Source organism: Hippocampus bargibanti, linkage group LG03 (genome assembly GCF_051943395.1).
Source record: "Hippocampus bargibanti isolate YZ-2025 linkage group LG03, ASM5194339v1, whole genome shotgun sequence".
Taxonomy (NCBI): Eukaryota; Metazoa; Chordata; class Actinopteri; order Syngnathiformes; family Syngnathidae; genus Hippocampus; species Hippocampus bargibanti.
In genome coordinates this window covers 7,225,303-7,249,239 of record NC_142736.1, presented here as the reverse complement: position 1 = coordinate 7,249,239, position 23,937 = coordinate 7,225,303, and the positions used below count along the sequence as shown (strand labels likewise).

The window sequence follows — 23,937 nt, the reverse complement described above, 5'->3', positions numbered from 1 at the left end:
GCTAGAAATTGAAGGAGTGATGTTCAATGTTGTTTGTGGGTGTGCCCCACAAGTAGGATGTGAGCTGGCGGAGAAGGAGAAATTTTGGTTGGACTTTGATGAAGTCATACAGAACATCCCGAGAAGTGAGAGGGTTGTAATTGGTGGAGACTTCAATGGACATGTTGGCGCAGGAAACAAAGATGATGAGGAGGTAATGGGCAGGTTTGGACTCCAGATGAGGAACGATGAAGGACAGATGGTGGTTGACTTTGCTAAGAGAATGGAAATGGCTATTGTGAATACTTTCTTTCAGAAGAGACAGGAACATAGGGTGACCTATAAGAGTGGAGGCAGAAGTACACAGGTAGACTACATTTTGTGTCAACGGCGCCATCTAAAGGAAATCAGTGACTGCAAAGTAGTGGTTGGTGAGAGTGTAACCAGACAGCATAGGTTGGTGGTGTGTAGGATGACGCTGGCAGTGAGGAAGATGAAGAAACCAAAGGCTGAAGTGAGGACAAAATGGTGGAAGTTGAAAAAGGAAGAGTGTTGCATGACATTTAGGTAGGAGCTAAGACATGCACTGGGTGGGCAAATACGTCCTTCCGGATGACTGGCAAACTACAGCAAACATAATCAGAGACACAGGTCGGAAAGTACGTGGTGTATCGAGTGGAAGAAAGGTAGATAAGAAGGAGATTTGGTGGTGGAATGGGGAGGTGCAGAAGTGTATACAGAGAAAGAGGTGATCAAAGAAGAATTGGGACACTGAAAGGACGGACGAGAGTAGACAGCAGTACAAGGAGATGCAGCGCACGGTTAAAGTAAAGGTGGCAAAGGCCAAACAAGAGGCCTATGATGACTTGTATGCTCGGCTGGATAGCAAGGAAGGTGAGACTGATCTTTACAAGCTGGCGAGACAGGGAGACAAAGATGGTAAGGACCTGCAGCAGGTTCCGGTGATTGAGGATAGAGATGGCAATGTATTAACAGGTGCCAGTAGTGTGATGGCAAGATGGAAAGAGTACTTTGAAGAATTGATGAATGAGGAAAATGAGAAGGAACTAAGAGGAGAAGACGTGACTGTTGTGGACCAAGACGTAGCAAACATTACCAAGGACGAAGTGAGGAGGTCGCTGAAGAGTATGAAAGGCACTCGGGCCTGATGATTTACCAATCGAGGCATGGAAGTGTCTTGGAGAGGTGGCAGTGGGGTTCCTGACTGGGTTATTCAACAAGATCTTAGATCAAGGGTCGGGAACCTATGGCTCGCGAGCCATATATGGCTATTTTGATGATTGCATATGACTCGCCAATAAAACTATATATTCTCGCTTTTTTCGCCGTTCATTTCCCGTTGGAGCTGCAGTTGGCGGAAAGCGTCATTTTGATTGGATAAAACTGACCTAGTTTGGCCGAAAGCGCCATTTTGATTGGATGATACCGGCCGTCATGTTGAAACAGGTAAACACCCCTTTAAATGAGCCCAACGAGTGCACTTCAGCTTGAATGCACCGGAGCATTAGCCTTTGAGGAGAGAAAATGTTCTGATTCTAATTTGCAATGAAACAATACCGTCGACGTCAGTGACATTTTAACAAGGCCCATGTTAATGTTAACATCGACATACTTCTGCGAGAAGTATATTGCAGATAGCAAGTGTGGAAGCTTATGAGCCGTGTGCAGGCTAGCTAGCAGTAACTTTGCCTCTGGACCGGCAAGTTGAATTTCATTCCGATCATTTGCCTGGATTTTTACCAATCACGAGGAACGGAAAACCATTCATGTTAACAGTAAGTACTATCACAAAGTTATTTTAAATAATACATTCTGATATTTTGTTGACAAGTGCCCGTGCCCGTGCGTGCGTGTGTGTGTGTGTGTGTGTGTGTGTGTGTGTGTGTGTGTGTGTGTGTGTGTGTGTGTGTGTGTGTGTGTGTGTGTGTGTGCGCATGTTTGTATGTGTGCACGCACGTGCATGTGGCTCTCACTGAAAAACATTTCTATATACTTATTTTACTTTTATGGTTCTCTTAGTCAAAAAGGTTCCCGACCCCTGTCTTAGATGGTGAACAGATGCCTGAAGAATGGAGACAGTTTACCCAGTGCCCATTTTTAAGAACAAAGGAGATGTGCAGAGTTGTACTAACTACAGAGGAATAAAGTTGATGAGCCATACAATGAAACTCTGGTAAAGAGTAGTTGAAGCAAGACTAAGAGCAGAAGTGAACATTTGTGAGCAGCAGTATGGCATAATGCCAAAAAACAGTACGACAGATGCAGTGTTTGCTTTAAAAATGCTGAGAGGTACAGAGAAGGTCGGAAGGAATTGCATTGTATCTTTGTAGATCTGGGAAAGCGTACGGCATGGTGCCCAGAGAAGAGCTGTGGTATTGCATGAGGATGTCTGGGGTGACAGAAAAGTATGTCAGAGACATGTATCATGACTGTAAGACAGTTGTGATGTGTGCTGTCGGTGTGACGGAGGAATTCAAGGTGGAGGTGGGACTCCACCAGGGGTCGGCTCTGAGCTCCTTCTTATTTGCGATGGTGATGGACAGGCTAACAGACGATGTGAGACAAGAATCTCCTTGGACCATCATGTTTGCAGATGACATTGTGATCTGTAGCGAGAACAGGGAACAGGTGGCGGAGAAACTAGAGATGTGGAGGTATGCCCTGTAAAGAAGAGGAACGAAGGTCAGTCGCAGTGAGACGGAATATATGTGCGAAAGAGAGGGATCCAAGTGCAAGAGTGATGCTACAGGGAGAAGAAATAATGTGGAAGATTTTAAGTACTTGGGTCAACTGTCCAGAGCAATGGAGAGTGTGGAAAAGAGGTGAAGAAACGTGTCCAGGCAGGCTGGAGCGGCTGAAGAAAAATGTCAGGTGTGATGTGTGATAGAAGGGTTTCAACTAGGATGAAAGGAAAAGTGTATAAAACAGTGGTGCGACCAGCCATGATGTTTGGACTGGAGACAGTGCCACTGAAAAGGACAGGAAGCAGAGCTGGAGGTAGCAGAGCTGAATATGTTGAGGTTTTCTTTGGGAGTGACCAGGTTGGATAGGATCAGGAATGAGTACATTAGAGGGACAACTCATATTAGAGGCTTTGGAGAGAAAGTCAGAGAGGCCAGACTGAGATGGTTTGGACATGTTCAGAGGAGAGACAGTGATTATATCGGGAGAAGAATGCTGAGCCTTGGACTGCCTGGTAGGAAACCGAGAGGAGGTTTATGGATGTTGTCAAAGAGGACATGAAGGTAACTGGTGTGAGACAAAATAATGCACAAAACCACTTGTAAAGCCATTTTGGCCACTCTCTAAGATCTTTAAAAAAATCACTATCTCAAGCTTGTTACCATCTGAAAATACATTGACCTACAAATGGCAGGCAGGAGACCGAGAGGAAGATCGAAGAGGAGGTTTATGGATGTGGTCAAAGAGGACATGAAGGTAGCTGGTGTGAGAGAAGAGGATTCACAAAACCGGGATAGATGGAGGACATTGATTCGCTGTGGCGACGCCTGAGGGGAAAAGCCGAAACGAAAAGAAGAAGAATGTTATTGTCATTTTACAATAACACATGACAATGCTGTGTGATCTCTGCAGGGGGCTGGTGTTGAGATTTACCCTGGCGGTGTGTGCACTCTGGTCGGCAACGGCATCCACCATTGTAAGGATGGGATTCTCATCAAGATGAATGAACCGATGGTGGGTGGACAACGATTTAAACATGTGAATTGTTGCCACAATGGTGGCAGTGACAATCTAAACCAATATTCGATGAGAAGGTTTCTTCAACCGTCCGCTGTACTTTTTGAAGGTGTCGGACGTTTCGCCTCCTATCCAAGAGGCTTCGTCAGCGAACTAAAGTCTTGCTGGTCGTAACGGTCCTATTTATATATCCCTAATGTCCAGACATGGCGGCGCCGGACACAGCTATGATAGGTTCCTACTCTCAGGTTGGGCGGGAGCAGAGGACCACTCCTTGTGGCCCCACTGATTGTTCCTACATTCCTGTAGGAATGTAGGAACGACTGGCCTATTTTCCCCACTCCCATCGGTATCACCTCATCAGCATTACAAATGTTGCCTAACCTGTGTTGCTTAGGAAGGCTATTGTATGAACGATCCAAATTGAACCTCACCCCACCACACCGGTTCAATGAAGGATTTAGTTGTTTTATGAGAATCGCTTCTTTTACCCCCCTTTCAAACCATCTATGTTCTTTCGCTAAGATTTTAACCTCATTGTCGTCAAATGAGTGGTTGCTAGCTTTTAGGTGCAAATGTACTGCCGATTGAGGCCCACTAGTATTATCCCTGCGATGGTTATAGTCTTTTTTGAGAATTTGTTAAGTCTCCCCAATGTACTGCTCTTTACAATTTTCATTCATACAATGTATTGAATAAACTACATTACTTTGTTTTTCATTTGGTAGCCTATCTTTTGGATGCACTAATTTTTGCCTTAACGTGTTTATCGGTTTGAAATAAGTAGGAATTTTGTGTTGCCAAAGGACTCTTTGTAATTTTTAAGCAACTCCTGCAATGCAATGACCATTACTTACTTTTTGACTCTAACCACCCTTTACAACACAAACTAGGAGTTATCAGAACCCTCCAGCATAGGGCTAAACTAATACCAACTGGCATTGAAGGTAGAGAAAAGGAGTCAAAACATATCAGGAGAGCACTCACTAACTGTGGGTAGCCTCAGTGGTCATTCAACAAATGTCAGAAAGAAAGAATAGGGAATAAAACCAAAAATTCTCAAGATACAAAAAGGAGAGGAAGGCAGTACCTTACATTGCAGGAGTTTCTGAAAAATTACAGAGTCCTTTGGCAACACAAAATTCCTACTTATTTCAAACTGATAAACACGTTAAGGCAAAAATTAGTGCATCCAGTTAACAGTACATCTGCTGATGCACAAACTTGGACACATCATCAGTGTTGATTCCTAGAATCACTGGGTGTTTCGGGTCTTTCAACAGACACCCTCCTCCAGGTGACCCGACCGGGGTTTACAAGGCCCCGGCCTGTGTCCAAGTGGCATGCTACTGCTCCACTGCCCCCACGGCTCTCCCCTCCTCAACCAGAGCCATCTGGTGGCTCTTTCTGCTGCCTCCACGTTGTTGCCTATGGCTCTTCTGCGGTTTGCACCTGTTATGCCCAGTGTGCCATAGGCTTTGCTCAGGGAGTGGCTGGCAAATCCCCGACTGCCCACCTCCACCGGCATACACCTCGACCTCCACCCGTTCCTCCGACATTCCTCCACCAGCTCCTGGTACTTCTCCCTCTTCCTTTCCTGAGCCTCCTCCATCCTCTCCTCCCAGGTAACCGTCAGCTCCAGCAAGAAGAGTTGCTTTGTGGCCTCAGAGACCAAGATGATGTCAGGTCTCAACCTGGTCTGGGTGATGTGTGCTGGAAACTTCATTTGCCTTTCCAGGTCAACTGTCATCACCCAGTCTCGGGCCGTGGAGAGCAAACCAGCAGAGCGGTTGCTTGATGTATTCAACCTTTGTCCTTCTTTAACAAAGTGAATGGTCTTCGCAGTGCCTCGGGTGTAACGGCTTGCTGCAATCCCCTTGCTGATTGCTTCAGCGATGGATTTGAGGACCTGGTCGTGCCTCCACTGATACCGACCCTCACCCAAGGCCTTGGGGTAGCTGCTCAAGATGTGTTCCAGAGTCCCAACCTTGGAACACAGGGGGCATGCTGGTGTATCTGTGGTGCCCCACGTGCACAGATTAGATGGGCTTGGAAGGACATCGTACACCCCCTGAATCAAGAACTTGATCCTCTGTGGGTTCCATGACCAGATGTCCTTCCAGGTGACGCGGCGCTCCATCGCCTGCTCCCACTTCATCCAGGCACCCTACTGCCGCATGGCCACTGCTCTGCTGGTTCGTTCTTCCTCGACTGCAGCTCGGACCTCCTCCTGCACCAGCCTCTGCCTCTCCCTCGCGCTGGCAGAGTCATAGCGGGTCGCTGTTCGGCTCCCCAGTCCAGCTCTACCTTGCGCCACTGCTCCAACAATGGTCCTGTGCCTCAGTCGAGTTTCTGCACGCTCAACTGCCTCGGCTGCCCTCCATTTCCTCCCAGTCCTCACAACGATCCCTGCCCCGGACACTTTGGCATCTCTGGATCCAGAGTACTGCAGATGTTCCCGTGCCCGTGCTACGATGAATTCCTCCCTGACTGAGCTGAAGGGGAGCCTGAGCTTGTTGGTTTTCCCGTACAGCCCAATGCTACTTAGGCTGCGGGGCAGTCCCAGCCATCTGCGCAGATAGCTGCTCACTCTTTGCTCATAACCTTCCACCACGGTCATGGGGACCTCGTAGATTAGCAGCGGCCACATGATTCTTGGGAGGATCCCATGCTGGTAGACCCAGGCCTTGAATCTTCCCGGGAGCCCAGACTTGTCCACTGTTTTAACCAGCCCTCCAGTTCAGCGCTGGTTGCTTTGATGGACTCGGTGTCATTCAGGCTGCAGTTGAAGACCTTGCCAAGGCTCTTCACTGGCTTCTCAGACACTGAGGGGATCTGGTTGTGTCCCAGCCTGAAACGGAACTTGTCTGTGACTTTCCCCCTCTTTAGAACCAAGGACCTGGACTTTGCGGGTTTGAAGCTCATGCGTGCCCACGCCATGATACGCTGCAACCCTTGGAGAATCCACCTGGCTCCTGGTACAGCTGTTGTTGTCACTGTGAGGTCGTCCATAAAGGCTCTGATGGGAGGTTGCCTTACTCCAGACTTGCGAAGAGGGCCCCTGCATTCTGGTTCAGCTGCCTTGACCAGCATGGCCATAGCCAGTGCGAATAGGATGATAGGCTACCAAATGAAAAACAAAGTAATGTAGTTTATTCAATACATTGTATGAATGAAAATTGTAACGAGCAGTACATTGGGGAGACTCAACAAAGACTATCAACATCGCAGGGATAATACTAGTGGGCCTCAATCGGCAGTACATTTGCACCTAAAAGCTAGCAACTACTCATTTGATGACAATGAGGTTAAAATCTTAGCGAAAGACCATAGATGGTTTGAAAGGGGGTAAAAGAAGTGATTCTCATAAAACAACTAAATCCTTCATTGAACCGGTGTGGTGGGGTGAGGTTCAATTTGGATCGTTCATACAATAGCCTTCCTTCATTAAACCGGTCTGGTTTAAGCAACACAGGTTCGGCAACATTTGTAATGCTGATGAGGTGATACCGGTGGGAGTGGGGCAAATAGGCCAGTCGTTACTCAGGAATGTAGAAACAATCAGTGGGGCCACAAGGAGTGGTCCTCTGCTCCCCCCAACCTGAGTGTAGGGACTTATCATAGCTGTGTCCGGCGCCGCCATTTCTGGACATTAGGGATATATAAATAGGGCCGATACGACCAGTAAGACTTTAGTTCGCTGACGAAGCCTCTTGGATAGGAGGCAAAACGTCCGAAACCTTCAAAAAGTACAGATGACGGCTGAAGAAACCTTCTCATCGATGGACCACTCCTGTACGACTGAGAGCTTACACAGACCTAAACCAATGTTGTTAATACTATTTTTTCTTTAGTAATAATAATAATAATAATAATAATACATTTAATTTACATTTTCTGAATACCCAAGGAGACTTTACAATTAAAAGAACACAGAATAATGAAACCATAAATAAAATGATAAATAATAAAATAGCTGATTAAACTAGAACATGAATGTAAATTTTATCAGGTGAGTTTTGAGGTGAGGTTTTACAGTAGGGAGTCAATATTACGGATGTTGGATGGAAGTGAGTTCCAGAGTTTGGGAGCAGAGCGGCTGAAAGCTCTGCACCCCATTGTGGTGAGACGGGCGGAGGGCACACAAAGGTGGAAGGAGTATGAGGATCTGAGGGACCAACAGGGAATGGAAATTTGAAGGTCAGACAAATAGGGGGTGCAAGGGAATTAATGGCTTTAAATGTATATCGAGGTATTTTGAATTTCTTCAATTTCTCTCTGACTGTAAACCCCACCCTCCCTCACTGCTGCGTTCTTGACCAATCTTTAACCGAAGACTGGGGGGCGGGGTATAGAGGACAAAAACAGTCGCCTAACATTTTCTTGTTAGAACAAGCTTGTTCGCGAACGACACATCACTCATTGAGGCAGCTCGGTGTGTACCCCGAAAAATAGTTCATATGCCTACTGTAGTTGGGTACGTGTTTGAGGGGGATACTCTACTTGGACCAGGCTCTCTAGAAATATTTATTAACATAATCATACTGTGCCATTTTCATCTCACAGCATCAACGAGAGAAAAAAAGGCATCGACAATGCGTTTTACACATAACAGTAGCATCACGTGCGCTTGTGATGTCACCGGATCAACGTAACGGTACATACCTCGGCAAACTGGGCTTTTTGGACATCTGAACTAATAGATTACTACAAGAAGAATTCACCTCGCAAACAAAATCAAACTAAAACATGCGAATGCTCACTTGGACTTGGTGGGTGATCTGTCATACTTCCGCGTCACAGAAGCTCACAGAGCTCGACGGCAGCCACTCATCGGAGGAATCCGGAACTGGCTCCGAGTCACCCTACAGATCACCCTTACTTCGTGTTGCAGCTATGCTGCCAGTCCAATATTATGTCAGCGTAGACTGCTTATAGTTTTGAAAGGCGCTTAGAAATTAAATGGATTATTTATAATCGTGACGAACACACCTCCTCCATGCTCTTCACGGGCCGATTGGAGACTCCATATTTTTTTAGCAATGTGCAACTGTTGCCCCCTCGTGGGAGGGAAATACATTACATATCGTTCCCAAATTAACACACAAAATGCACCGGGAATTGATCTTCACTCTGCCACAAAACAAAGCGAAACCCAACTAAACTCGGGAAAGGCGTTCTAAGTCATTTTAAATTCCCCAATAAATTCATGAATGGCAGCTCATGAGTTGATAGTCAATGGGGAAATTTGCAATCTCCAGCAGCAAAATTGAAAGGGGTGGGTGGGGAATGGCAGAAAGAAAAAAAACATTGCATGCACAAAAATACACGTTTCAGAAGAAGAACCTTACACAGTACAGAATGCAGTCTAAAATGTACAATCTAAATACAGTGAAACCTCGGCTTACGATCCCCTTGGCTTACGAACATTTCGGTTTACGAACGTTACATTGATGAAAATTTTACCTTGGCATACAAACTTTTTCGGGTTACACACGGAGCTGCCACAATGGGTGGCGTGTCGTTCGCGAACGAGCCCGTTCTACTAACAAGAAAATGGTGGCCACTGTTTTTGTCCTCTATTCCCCGCCCCCAGTCTTCGGTTAAAGCCACGTGATTGGTCAAGAACCCAGCAGTGGGGGTGGGGGCGGGGTTAGACATTAGAGACAGGCAGACAGAGTGAGAGAAAATACACACACACGAAAGGGAGATGACAGAGTTTTAAACCAAAAAAACAAAAGTGAAAAAGAAAAGAAAAAACAAAAAAAGGTTAGAAAATGGATAGAAAACAGTGAAATTTTGACCCATTTCAACTTTGATAGTTCAAAAGCAGTGTAGACTGGAAGGTTAAAATATCCCATCAATCAGGCTCTACAAATAACCCGCACAAGTCATCTGTACAATTGATCCAAAAAGCTATCAACCCAGCGAAACAGATCACAATTGATGAAGAACTAGATACAATTATCACGGAGAAAGCACCTACAAGGGACCTGGGAACGGATTATTCTCATCTTAATGGTTTCCTGTGGGAAATTAATTTTTGGGATACACACTTTTAACCTTACACACTCTGTCTGGGAACCAATGAAGTTCGTAAGCAAAAGTCCAACTGTATAAGCATATATGCTACTGCAGGCCTGGCAAACCTGCGGCTCGCGAGCGTCATTCGGCTCTTTGGCCGATTTCATGCGGCTCTTCAGGGGCATTAGGGAGTCATTTTGACAAATATATCATTTGTAAACCAATAGAACTACGCAAATGTAACCAAAATATGAAATAAGATACTTTACAACCTGTCACACTTGTCATGTGGGCTGGTGTCCCAAAATGACTCCCTCTCGAGAGGGTAGACGCAGTTCAACTTCATAGTCTTCCAGTGCCCTCTAGTGGTGGATGTACGCACAGAGATGCAACCGGTGCACATGTAGAAAAAAACAGTAAACGGCGACGCCACTCCGACTGGGTTGATTGGGGATACTGCATGTCACTGGCACAATTTGATGGGAATCAACACAAGAGCCGTGTCAATTTTGTCAGACTGTGAGAGGGAGTCATTTTGGGACACCAGCCCACATGACAAGTGTGACAGGTTATAAAGTATCTTATTTCATATTTTGGTTACATTTGCGTAGTTCTATTGGTTTACAAATGATATATATCGAAAATGTTTATTTAAACAAGGAACGCCTGCTTCGGTTAGTGTTTCGTGTCGGACCGATTTAGATCGTTGGACAGGAAATTGTTGTGCGCATACGTTTGCATTACATCTGGTCATTCGAAGTAAACCACTGTTGAGTCAAGACGTATCGCACTGCTTGCCTTGTGGTTTTTTTCTGGATCCCACAACACCGTATCTCCCTTACCATAGTGGAGAGCGCAACATTTTGGAGGCACCGCTGGGATATTTGCGTTCGAGTGTTGTCTACTCGCCGTGGGTAGAAGCTCCCGCCGAATATCCCCAATCAACCCAGTCGGAGTGGCGTCGCCGTTTACTGGTTTTTTATACATGTGCACCGGTTGCATCTCTGTGCGTACATCCACCACTAGAGGGCACCACTAGAGGGCACTAGGGAAGACTATGAAGTTGAACTGCGTCTACCCTCTCGAAAATGGAGTTAGAGGAATTACAGTTGGACATCAAAGGCAAGTTATTTGGACTGAATTTTCAACAGTTGTCAGACTTATGTGCTGAAATCCAAATATCTGGACTGAAAAGAGAGCAACTTACAGGAAAGACTCGAGGCCAACTAATTAATATTGTGTCAAACTACATTGAAAGAGCTGAATTAGAGCTAGAAGATGCAGGAATGTCAGATTTGCTACGTGTAAAGGACTTGATTGAAAGTATAAAAGATTTTGAACTAGGAATAGCCAAACCAAGTGAAAAAGGTGAAGATGCAGTGCGAAAGAGAAGCATAGTGCCTCCAGACACTACCCCCTGGCGCAAAGATTTCAAAATATTTGGACAAATAGGTGAGCTCGGACAAAAAGATAAAATCACATTTCCTAATTTGGTCAGACAGATAGAAAGTGGGCTCAGTAAAGGCTACCAGGGGAATAAGATCATCGATGCAGTGGTTCATGCCATAACACCAGGTCTGCAGTTGACAAGGTACCTCGAAGGGAAAGAAAACCTCACCCTACCTTCTTTACGAAGGATTCTCCGATCTCACTATCAGGAGAGAGGAGCCACTGAATTGTACAAGCAGCTCTCATCGGAAGTGCGGACTAATAAAGAGTCCCCACAGAACTTTATACTCCGTGCAATGGATCTTCGTCAAAGGATTCTTTTTGCATCTCAAGAGGCTGAATCGGGGGTGAAGTATGATCCTACATTGGTCCAGAGTTTATTCCTGCACACAGTTCTCACAGGGTTCCAGAGTGACAATGTAAAGAGTGACATGCAACCTTTCCTCCTGCTAACCACCACATCAGATGAAGTACTGTTAGAAAAATTAAACATGGCATGTGCAAATGAAAAGGAGCGACAGGGAAAAAAAGAAAAATGCTGCTGCACGGGTGACAACGGTGAACACTGTCCAGTTAGATGACACACCAGCCCTGATTGGGAAGAAGACAGTCTTAAAGCAGAATACTGTTACTGTGCCGAATGAACTCCTTTCAGAGATCAAAGAGATGAGGTCAGAGATGATGCTCTTAAAGGAGCTGCGAGCAGAAGTGTCCCAGATCAAAGAGACTATTCAGAAACCAACAGCCACTTCTCAGCCCACCAGCGGAGGACCTGAACGCCTGCCTGACCACTACCCTGAACGGGTCGCCTTCACCCCACCTTCACCATATCAGGTAGATCCACCAGCCAGGCACTACTACACCCAGCACTCCCCATCAGCTCTTCAGCAGTACCACCCAGCACCAGGTCCCAGGCCGATCAGGGGGGGCAGCACAGTTCCAGCAGCGGTTCGCCCCTCAGCAGTTCTACATGCCCCGTCGGCCTTTAGCCCAGGTGTTATTCTTGTATTCAGACAGGTGAAGAATATTGTCAGCACTGTTTTAAATGTGGACTCGGGGTCCCAGGTGTGTGCTGTAGATAAGTTATGGAAACAAACAAACTTACCTGACGTGTCATTGAAAAATGTGAATGAGCTTAATGACCCTGATAATACTCTCAATATTGTGGCAGCTAATGGAACGGATATGCCTTATGTAGGATGGCTTGAGATACCATTTAAACTTGGTGCTAATGATCCAGGGCTACTTGTACCAGTTTTAGTACTAAAAGGTGACCAGCAGCAGTGTCCTATCATAGGGTTTAATGTCATTGAGCGTCTTGTGTGAGATAGCCTCTCTAATGAGACACAAACACGGGATACAGAAAAGCTCTTGAAATCGGTTAGACTAGCTTTTCCCCACCTTAAGCGCAATGAAGCTGCCACTTTCATAAAAGCAGTTAGTGTGGGACAAGCGCATGAGTACCATGTAAGAACAACAAATGAGAGATTCACCATAGCTAGGCATAGCTCACTTCTTATTCCATGCAAAGTACAGACTAAGCCCTTTAAGGAAGATGTTACATTGGTTTTTGAGCCAAGTGAAAACCCACAGTGGCCAGATGGCCTCGAGTTTTGTGACTCGTTGGTCTCAGTAAAGGCAGGTTCTATCCCTAGGATAGTTGTTAGTGTCCAGAACCCTACTAACCATGACATCAGGTTTCCAGTAAAGACTATTATTGGTACAGTGCAGTCAGTAGGGTCTGTCTACCCAGCTAACATATTTAAAAGAGACCTTCCTTCAGCGGTTGTCAATGAGGTCCATGTCCAGGATACCACCATCCCTCTCAGTGAGCAGTGGGACCCCCCAATTGACCTTTCTCATCTGGACGAAGATAAAAGAAAGACCGTTCAGCAGATGTTGAGAGAGGAATCAGCATCATTTTCAAAATCGGACGACGACATACGGTGTGTGGAAAACCTACAAATGGACATTTTGTTAAAAGACACTGAGCCCGTTTCAAAGACATATATGTCTGTCCCAAAGCCACTGTACAGAGAGGTGAAAGACTATTTACAGGACTTGATAGCGCAGGGGTGGGTGGAAAAGTCCACTTCCTCCTACTCATCCCCTGTCGTCTGTGTCAGGAAAAAGGATGGTACACTGCGCTTATGTATTGACTACAGAGAGCTGAATCGGAAAACACACCCTGACCGGCACCCCATCCCACGGGTACAGGACGTGGTGAACAGCCTTGGGGGTAACACCATCTTCTCGCTGCTGGACCAAGGCAGAGCATACCACCAGGGGTTCATGTCCAAAGGGAGCCAACACCTGACCGCCTTCGTGACCCCTTGGGGCCTTTATGAATGGATTCGAATCCCTTTTGGACTCATGAATGCACCAGCAGCGTTCCAGCGGTGTATGGAACAATGTCTGGAGGGGTTACGGGACGAAATATGTGTCCCCTATCTTGATGACATTCTTGTTTTCAGCGGGACATTTGACAACCACGTTGAGGACGTGAGGCGAGTGTTGCGACGTCTCAGGGAAAATGGAATAAAACTCAAATCCCGAAAGTGTGACCTCTTCAAGCCGGAAGTGAGGTACCTCGGCAGGATTGTCTCTGCTGAGGGGAGCAGAATGGACCCGGCAGATACAGCAGCAGCCAGGCACTGTCGGTGAGCTTCGAGCCATTTTGGGACTATTAAGCTATTATAGGCAATACATCAAAGATTTCTCTTGTATTGCTAGTCCCTTGTATGATTTGCTTAAAGCCCCTCTGAATGTTGAGACTCAGCAGCACCAAAGAAAAAAATGGAAAGTGAGACATAACAGTGTGTCTTCCAACACACGTATTGAGTGGAGTGATGAGCATCAGTCAGTGTTAGAGCAGCTAATAGACTGTTTAGTTCAACCACCAGTTTTAGGTTTTCCTGACTTCGCGCATCCTTTCCTTTTGCTTAGAGATGCCTCCAACCGGGGTTTAGGTGCGTGTTGTACCAAAGACAAAATGGCAAACTTAGCGTGATAGCCTATGGCTCTCAGACTTTAACAGCAGCTGAGAGGAATTATAATTTACACTCGGGCAAGTTGGAATTTTTGGCGCTTAAGTGGGCGATCACAGACAAGTTTCATGATTATTTGTACTATGCACCATTCTTCACTGTGTTTAGTGACAATAATCCACTCACTTATGTATTGTCGACTGCTAAGTTAAATGCAACTGGGTGCAGGTCGGTCGCATAACTTTCTGATTTTAATTTTACTGTCAAATATCGTCCTGGTAAGGAAGATGTTGATGCAGACAGTTTATCTAGGATGCCCCTTGATATGGTAACATATATTGAAGGATGTACAAAAGAAATGTCATATGATGCTGTGAGTGCTGCCGTACAAGCGGTTGACCAACAGAACGAGTCTAGTGCAGCTTGGTCTATGGGAATCTCAGCTACGTGTGCCGAGGTGTCACTAAACACACCGATAGCCCCATTGACTGTTGGACAGATCAAGCTTGATCAAGAGACTGACCCCATTATAGGACATATTAGATACAAACTGGCAGAGACGAAACCGCTAGGTACTGAACTAAGAAAGCATTGTCCTCAAATTGTTTGTCTTGTGAGGGAATGGGACAAGCTACACTTTAATGACAGAGGTGTTTTGTACAGAAAACGGCAAACAGAACCCAACTACTGCTTCCTGAAAAACACACTGTGACAGTGTTAAAAGAGCTGCATGATGAAATGGGCCACCATGGTGTAGAAAGGACTCTTTCCCTTGTAAGGGATCGTTTTTACTGGCGCTTTATGCAAAAAGAAATAGAGTACTATGTACTGAGAGTGTGTGTGTGCCTAAAACACAAAAAGCCCAACCGTGAGACCAGAGCCCCTCTCACTAATATTGTGACTACTCAGCCTTTTGAACTTGTCTCTGTTGACTTTTTGCATCTTGACAAATGTAAGGGTGGTTATGAATACGTGCTTGTGCTAGTAGACCATTTTACACGTTTCGCTCAAGTTTATGCTACAACGTCCAAATCTGGCAAAACTGCGGCAAACAAAATCTTTAATGACGATGCTTTAAAGTTTGGGTTCCCCCTTCGAATTCACCATGATCAGGGTGGTGAATTTGAAAATCAACTTTTTGCTCAACTGAAGGAATATTGTGGGGTTGTGGGTTCAAGGACAACCCCCTACGACCCACAGGGAAATGGACAGGTTGAACGATTTAATCGAACACTGATCTAGATGTTAACGACACTGACAGAGAAACAAAAGAGTAACTGGAAAGACTCACTAAACAAACTAGTTTATGCTTACAACTGTACCAAAAGTGAGGTGACAGGGTTTTCACCTTTTTACTTACTTTATGGACGTTCACCACGTTTACCAGTTGATATGTTGTTTAGTTTGAATCCAGACTCTAACCAGGGTGACACCAACCAGAAGGACTATGTGAAGAAGTGGAAACAGGGTATGGAGGAGGCGTATGTGATCACGCAAGAAAATAACAACAAAGCTGCTGCCAGGAGTAAGAGACTATATGACAGTAAACTAAAGTATTCTACCCTTTTGCCCGGTGATCGTGTTCTAGTTCGAAACTTAACCCCACGCGGAGGTTCAGGCAAACTGAGAAACCACTGGGAGAATGTTGTTTAGACAGTGGTTCGTCAAGTCAGCAAAGACATTCCAGTAAAAACGATCCCTTACAAGGGAAAGAGTCCTTTCTACACCATGGTGGCCTATTTCATCATGCAGCTCTTTTAACACTGTCATCTTGTGTTTTTCAGGAAGCAGTAGTTGGGTTCTGTTTGCCGTTTTTCTGTACAAAACACCTCTGTCATTAAAGTGTAGCTTGTCCCATTCCCTCACAAGAGAAACAACTTGAGGACAATGCTTTCTTAGTTCAGTACCTAGCGGTTTCGTCTGCCAGTTTGTATCTAATAATATGTCCTATAATGAGGTGAGGCACCTGATGTGGAATGCATCAAGGCGTCTCACATGGCGTCGATAGACGGTCCAGGCTTCTGCGCCATATAGCAGCGTGGACACACACACTGCTTGGTAGACTGCGACTTTTGTTGGAGTTCTTAAGTGGTTGTTTTCGAACACACGAGTACGCAATCTGCCAAAAGCTTTGGAGGCTTGATGGATGCGGGCCTGGACGTCATCATCAATTAGACAGGAGGGTGTTAGAATGCTGCCGAGGTAGCTGAATTGTTGGACAACCTTGAGGGGTGTGCCACTGAGGGTGAACGCTGGGGTTGGAGAACTCTCTTTTGCCATGACCTCCGTTTTGGTTACATTGATCACGAGACCGAGTGATCGGTAGACGGAGGACATGGTATCAAGGGCATTTTGCATGGCAGCTGGGCTGTGGGCCAGCAGAGCACAATCATCTGCATACTGTAGCTCGTGGATGCCGCTGATCAGGGTCTTGGTCTTGGCCTGTAGGCGTCTGATGTTAAACAGGTTACCATCCAGGCGGAATTGGATTTGTACGCCGCCACCTTCCTGGATGGACTTATGGAAGAGGAGCGTAGCTGCCATCAGGAACAGGTTGAATATAGCAGGGGCCAGTACACAGCCCTGCTTCACCCCGACTTCCACAGGGAACGGGGAAGATTGCTGGCCACCAACAAGTACAGTTGCTTGCATGCCGCTGTGGAACTGTTTTAGGATGCCAAGAAATTTGGAGGGGACGCCAAATTTCTGCAGTATGGTCCAGAGAATGTCACGGTTAACTGTGTCAAATGCCTTTGTAAGGTCAATGAAGGTGATATAGAGGTCCTTATTTTGTTCCTTGCATTTCTCCTGAACTTGGCGCGCAGCGAAGATCATGTCCAGAGTGCTTCGATCCTTCCTGAAGCCGCATTGTGTCTCTGGGAGGATGTCTTCGGTAATGTGCGATGTAAGACGGAACAGCATTACTTTTGCAAGAATCTTGCCAGCAACAGAAAGTAGGGAGATGCCACGGCTGTTGCCACAGACTGACTTGTCCCCCTTCCTTTTGTAAATGGTGACAATGTTGCTGTCTTTCCATTCCTGAGGAAGTGTCCCGTTTTGCCAGATGTTGCAGATGAGGTGGTAAAGCTTCCGTGTCAGGAGATAACCGCCGCTCTTGAAGACCTCAGCTGGAAGTCCATCAGGGCCAGGGCTTTTGTTGTTTTTAAGGCTCCGGATTGCAGAGAGGACCTCTGTGAACTGAGGAGGTTCATCAAGGGAGGGAACTGTTGGAAGCTCTGGGAGGGAGTCAAGGACAGATGTGTCTGAAGGGTTTACTTGGTTGAGCAGGGAGTCAAAGTGCTCTGCCCAGCGCTCAAGTATTAGCTGTTTGTCCTTCAGTAGTACAGAACCGTCTGCAGATTTAACTGGGACAATGTGTTGTCTTCGTGGGCCGTGCAGGGATTTTACAGCATCATAGAAGGCGTGTGTGTTGTTGTTGTCTGCATGCCTCTGGATTTCTTGGGCCTTGCTGAGCCACCACTTGTTCTCCATCATCCTCAGCTGTTTCTGTGTTTCACCACGGATGGCCTTGTAGTGAGAGAGGAGAAGTGGAGAATGAGGGTTGGAGAGAAGTGTGGTATGGGCTTTGCGCTTGGCTTCCAGAAGCTCCTGTATGGCAGCTGAGCTGTTATCGAACCAGTCTTGATGACGTTTCTGAGTGAAGCCGATGGTCTCAGAGGCAGCTTGATGAATTGTTGTCCTCAATTTTTTCCACCTGCTTTCAACATCAAGGTCACCGTTACTGGTGTCGTTGTCCAGGCTGGCAAGTCCCTCTGCCAGCTTGTGGCGGTAGCTGGCTGCACATTCTGGGGACTCCAGGGCCCTGGTGTTAAGACGCCTTTGGGGCTGCTGTTTCTTACGAGGAGGTCGAATTCTCAGCTTGAGCCTGGACTTGATCAGTCGATGATCAGTCCAGCATTCAGCCCCACGCATGGCCCGCGTGATGCAGACATCATTTTGGTCTCGTTGCCTTGTGATGATGTAGTCCAGTAAGTGCCAATGTTTGGACCTGGGGTGCATCCATGATGTGATGTATTTCTTTTTCAGCTGAAAGATGGTGTTAGTTACAATCAACTGATGCTCAGAGCACAGAGTGAGGAGTCGGAGGCCATTGCTGTTTATTTTCCCCGTCCCGTGCCTTCCGATTACTTGTTTCCAGAGCCTGGCATCAGTACCTACTCGGGCATTGAAGTCACCCATCAGAACAAGTTTATCAGAGGCAGGGATTTTGGATATGGTAGCATCCAGGGACTCGTAGAAGGCATCTTTGGTGTTATCGTCAGCATCCAAGGTGGGAGCATAGGCGCTGATTAAAGTTGCGAAGCGACCTTTTACCAGGGGAATACGCCAGGTCATAAGCCGTTCACTGATGCCTTGGGGGGACTCGGGGATGTTACTGAGTAAGCTGCTTTTCACAGCAAAGCCAACTCCATGGAGTCTTCGCTCATTCTCTGGGAGACCCTTCCAGAAGAAGGTGTAACCTTCACCAACTTCTGTGAGTGAATCCTCGCCTGAGAACCGAGTCTCACTGAGTGCGCCAATATCGATGTTGTACCTCCTTAGCTCATGTGCGATGAGGGCAGTTCGTCTTCGAGGTCTCTCCATCCCGTCTCGAGCATCGAGGAGGGTGCGAACATTCCAGGAAGCCAGGTTCATAGTCATGGGTTTGATTATATTTCGTTTTCGACCGCAGAGGGGGGATGCCTTGGTGGCTGCGGTGGGCCACCCAGGTGTGGTGGAACAAGCAATGTTTAGGTCACCTTTTCTAGACCCTTCCCCTATAAGGGGTGAGCAGTGCGGACCCTGAATAGGGCTGCTCAGACGCACAGGATGCTGCCGAAGGATAATGTTGCTCCATCCCATCTTCGCAACGACCATCAATCCTGTACCGCCGCTGTGTAGGATTCAAGCTAGAAGCTTCCAGTCACATCCATGACCTGCCCCCGTCACTTTATCCTATCGCCAGTGGACTTATATGGTGGAAGCGGAAACCTGCGCTACTAGTGGATTTAGTGTGAGGGACGGGGCGCGCAATTCCTTCCCCCACATACTTGGCCGCACTCACTGTATTCCAGTGGCAAGAGTGAAGACTCGAGACGACCTTCAGGTGAGTGCGGTTGCATGGGGCTGCCGGTGGTCCGATCTGTTGGACTCCGCCTACGCCTACCCCTGGGTGCGGATTTGGGATCACTCTTTGTCTGGCCTCTACCCTCCGACCTGTTCGGCTTGGGTGACCCTGCCAGGAGTACAAGACTCCAGCCGACATAGCTCTCGGGGTCACCGAGACGCGCAAAGTGCCTCACCACGATAAGGTGGTGATCCCAGTCGAGGCACAGTCTCTTGATCTAGCTTGATCTGTCCAACAGTCAATGGGGCGATCGGTGTGTTTAGTGACACCTCGGCACACGTAGCTGAGATTCCCATAGACCAAGCTGCACTAGACTCGTTCTGTTGGGCAACTGCTTGTACGGCAGCACTCAAAGCATCATATGACATTTCTTTTGTACATCCTTCCATATATGTTACCGTATCAAGGGGCATCCTAGATAAACTGTCTGCATCAACATTTTCCTTACCAGGACGATATTTAACAGTAAAATTAAAGTCAGAAAGTTCTGCGACCCACCTGCACCCAGTTGCATTTAACTTAGCAGTCGACAGTACATAGGTGAGTGGATTATTGTCACTAAACACAGTGAAGAATGGTGCATAGTACAAATAATCACAGAACTTGTCTGTGATCGCCCACTTCAGCGCCAAAAATTCCAACTTGCCCGAGTGTAAGTAATAATTCTTCTCAGCTGCAGTTAAAGTCCGAGAGCCATAGGCTGTCACCCGAAGTTTGCCATTTTGTCTTTGGTACAACACAGCACCTAAACCCCGGTTGGAGGCATCTGTATGCAAAATGAATGGATGCGCGAAGTCAGGAAAACCTAAGACTGGTGGGATGAGTAGGAGGAAGTGGACTTTTCCACCCACCCCTGCGCTATCAAGTCCTGTAAATAGTCTTTCACCTCTCTCTACAGTGGCTTTGGTACAGACATACATGTCTTTGAAACGGGCTCAGTGTCTTTTAACAAAATGTCCATTTGTAGGTTTTCCACACACCCTATGTCGTCGTCCGATTTTCAAAATGATGCCGATTCCTGTCTCAACATCTGCTGAACGGTCTTTCTTTTATCTTCGTCCAGGTGAGAAAGGTCAATTGGGGGGTCCCACTGCTCACTGAGAGGGATGGTGGTATCCTGGACATGGACCTCATTCACAACCGCTGAAGGAAGGTCTCTTTTAAATATGTTAGCTGGGTAGACAGACCCTACTCACTGCACTGTACCAATAATAGTCTTTACTGGAAACCTCATGTCATGGTTAGTAGGGTTCTGGACACTAACAACTATCCTAGGGATAGAACCTGTCTTTACTGAGACCAACGAGTCACAAAACTCGAGGCCATCTGGCCACTGTGGGTTTTCACTTGGCTCAAAAACCAATGTAACATCTTCCTTAAAGGGCTTAGTCTGTACTTTGCATGGAATAAGAAGTGAGCTATGCCTAGCTATGGTGAATCTCTCATTTGTTGTTCTTACACGGTACTCATGCGCTTGTCCCACACTAACTGCTTTTATGAAAGTGGCAGCTTCATTGCGCTTAAGGTGGGGAAAAGCTAGTCTAACCGATTGCGATGGGGCATGAAGTACTGCTGAGGGGCGAACCGCTGCTGGAACTATGCTGCCCCCCTCATCGGCCTGGGACTTGGTGCTGGGTGGTACTGATATGGTGAAGGTGGAGTGGAGACGATCTGTTCAGGGTAGTGGTCAGGCAGGCGTTCAGGTCCTCCGCTGGTGGGCTGAGAAGTGGCTGTTGGTTTCTGAATAGTCTCTTTGATCTGGGACACTTCTGCTCGCAGCTCCTTTAAGAGCATCATCTCTGACCTCATCTCTTTGATCTCTGAAAGGAGTTCATTCGGCACAGTAACAGTATTCTGCTTTAATACTGTCTTCTTCCCAATCGGGGCTGGTGTGTCATCTAACTGGACAGTGTTCACCGTTGTCACCCGTGCAGCAGCATTTTTCTTTTTTTCCTGTCGCTCCTTTTCATTTGCAAATGCTATGTTTAATTTTTCTAACAGTACTTCATCTGATGTGGTGGTTAGCAGGAGGAAAGGTTGCATGTCACTCTGTAACCCTGTCAGAACTGTGTGCAGGAATAAACTCTGGACCAATGTAGGGTCATACTTCAAACCTGATTCGGCCTCTTGAGATGCAAAAAGAATCCTTTGACGGAGATCCATTGCACGGAGTAGAAAATTCTGCGGGGACTCTTTATTAGTCTGCACTTCCGATGAGAGCTGCTTGTACAATTCATTGATTGGGGATATTCGGCGCAAGCTACTACCCACGGCGAGTCGACAACACTCGAACGCAAATATCCCAGCGGTGCCTCCAAAATGTTGCGCTCTCCACTATGGTAAGGGAGATACGGTGTTGTGGGATCCAGAAAAAAAACCACAAGACAAGCAGTGCGATACGTCTTGACTCAACAGTGGTTTACTTAGAATGCCCAGATGTAATGCAAACGTATGCGCACAACAATTTCCTGTCCAACGATCTAAATCGGTCCGACACGAAACACTAACCGAAGCAGGCATTCCTTGTTTAAATAAACATTTTCGATATATATCATTTGTAAACCAATAGAACTACGCGAATGTAACCAAAATATGAAACAAGATACTTTACAACCTGTCACATCCGCTGGGAATTTGTTTAAACTTACACCTTCTTTATGCGTGTTACCGTAATTGGCTGCCACACAACGATTCGCCATCGCATTATTGATTGGATTTGCCTTTAGTAGTCTCACAGTGGAGAAATTTACATTTCACATCAGCAAAGTGATGAAAGGAATCAAAGTAGAAAAACAAAATACAGGAGCTGCTGGAAAGGCAGCCACTCTCGTGGCGCCGTCTTGAAGTCAAAAGAACAAAAAAAAAATGAAATGTATGTATTTATTTAGGTAGTTTTACTTCTACTTTTGTGATCAACACATTGTTTTCAGACACAAAAAAGTACCAAAATACATTGTGTGTCGCTTTCTCGGTCACGGGCGTTCCCTCTGCAACGTCACTTCTGGCATCTGCATCAACTCGAAAACAAGACTTCATAAATAGGTGTAATCTTTGTGGAATCTTTGTAAAAAAAATCTTTGTAAAAAAAATCTTTGTAAAATGCGGTCAGTAGAAGTCATTTGAAGTGATTTTACAAATTATGGACGCAACTTGTCTGGAGGTGTTGGTTGTCTTTTAAGAGGCAGGCCCAAATAGGTTTCACGCACTAACTTTAGTTCTTTAATGTCTCTGTTCATGATTGTAGGACTTGATTGGTGAGAGGGAGGGGATCCCTTCAATCACAATGGACAACAACGTGATTCATAATAATGAAGGTTATGGGGTAATTCTTGTGAAACCCACTCCGACTCAAGACAGGAACATTCATCTTGACAAAGGTGTTCTCAAAGGTGAAGCATTTGAAGCACTTTTTATTATCATCTATTAGCATTTTTTTTTACTTTTATCAGTGTCAAACTCACTTTTGTTTGAGGCCACATTGTTTTTCTTCTGAGGTGACTGTGAACCCCTATATGTGTATGATAGCCTCAGTTTGATCACATACAGAAATAAATATGTATGGTATACATTAAAACTAGAACGAAACCAGGAAAAACTAATATTTTTTACTGACCATTTCAATGTTAAGTGAAGACAATTTAGCAATAAACATGAAGTCTACACACATTTACCTTTGTGGGCCACACACAGTTTTGTGGTGGGCCGGATCTGTCCCCCTGACCTTCAATTTGACATATGTGGTTTATAGTATTGAGGTGCCAGAAACGTCATATTTTTAATCAAGCTGCTGTTTCTTCTAGATGAGCTTGCAAATAATGTTGAACAGATGACCGGAGACGGAATCCGAAGCGATGTTGCCGGAGAGCCCGTCACCACGCCAAGCGAAACGGGGAGCAATTTAGACGATGCTCCATCCAAGTTGACTGAGAATACAGACCAAGACCGTAACGCAAACTCTGGAAGGAACTGGCAGTTTTGCCGTCAGCCAAGTGTGAACAAACACACATCCTGTACACTTGCAATGCAAGACCTGATTGCCCACAAAATATTTGTTTCACTTGAGGGAAACCAGTTCAAACGTAATGGCAGGGGTGACTTTGGCACTTTTTTATACTAATAAAGGCAAATAGATGACTACTGTGTTCACATACTCCATACTCTGAACTACAAATGTGTTTAATACTTTCATGCACTTTTTGGACATATTATATATACAGTAAAGTCTCGTTATATCGATATCGGATATATCGATAGTCCCGGTTATATCGATACTATTTCTATGCACGCACGGAAAAAATTACATGCAAACAGGGTCGGATATATCGATAGTCCCAGTTATATCGATATTTTTTCGGACTCCCTTGAATATCGATATAACGAGACTTTACTGTGTATATATATATATATATATATATATATATATATATATATATATATATATATATATATAAAATAAAAAATCCTCGTCTCACCCACCATGGGTGGTGTCTGTCCCCATTTCAGCTCGGGTCCTCTACCAGAGGCCAGGAAGCTTGAGGGTTCTGCGCAGTATCCGTGCTGTTCCCAGCACTGCGCTTTTCTGGACCGAGATATCCGATGTTGTTCCCGGGATCTGTTGCAACCACTCGTCGAGTTTGGGGGTCACTGCCC

The 23,937-nt window shown here is 45.9% G+C and overlaps 1 protein-coding gene across 2 annotated transcripts in view; it reads left to right on the top strand.

Moving 5' to 3' along the window:
• shcbp1 (SHC SH2-domain binding protein 1) overlaps window positions 1-23,422 on the top strand; it is a 60,803-nt gene extending 37,381 nt beyond the window's left edge. Inside the window, exons 11-13 of one of the 2 annotated variants that reach the window (XM_088991772.1) lie at window positions 3,595-3,696; window positions 22,532-22,676; window positions 23,088-23,422. In XM_088991772.1, coding sequence (XP_088847898.1) covers window positions 3,595-3,696; window positions 22,532-22,676; window positions 23,088-23,404 — 564 coding nt within the window. In that variant the 3' untranslated portion in view covers window positions 23,405-23,422. The remainder of the gene's footprint in view (window positions 1-3,594; window positions 3,697-22,531; window positions 22,677-23,087) is intronic. The other variant, XM_088991773.1, reaches the window with a different exon arrangement.
• Window positions 23,423-23,937: the final 515 nt, after the last annotated feature.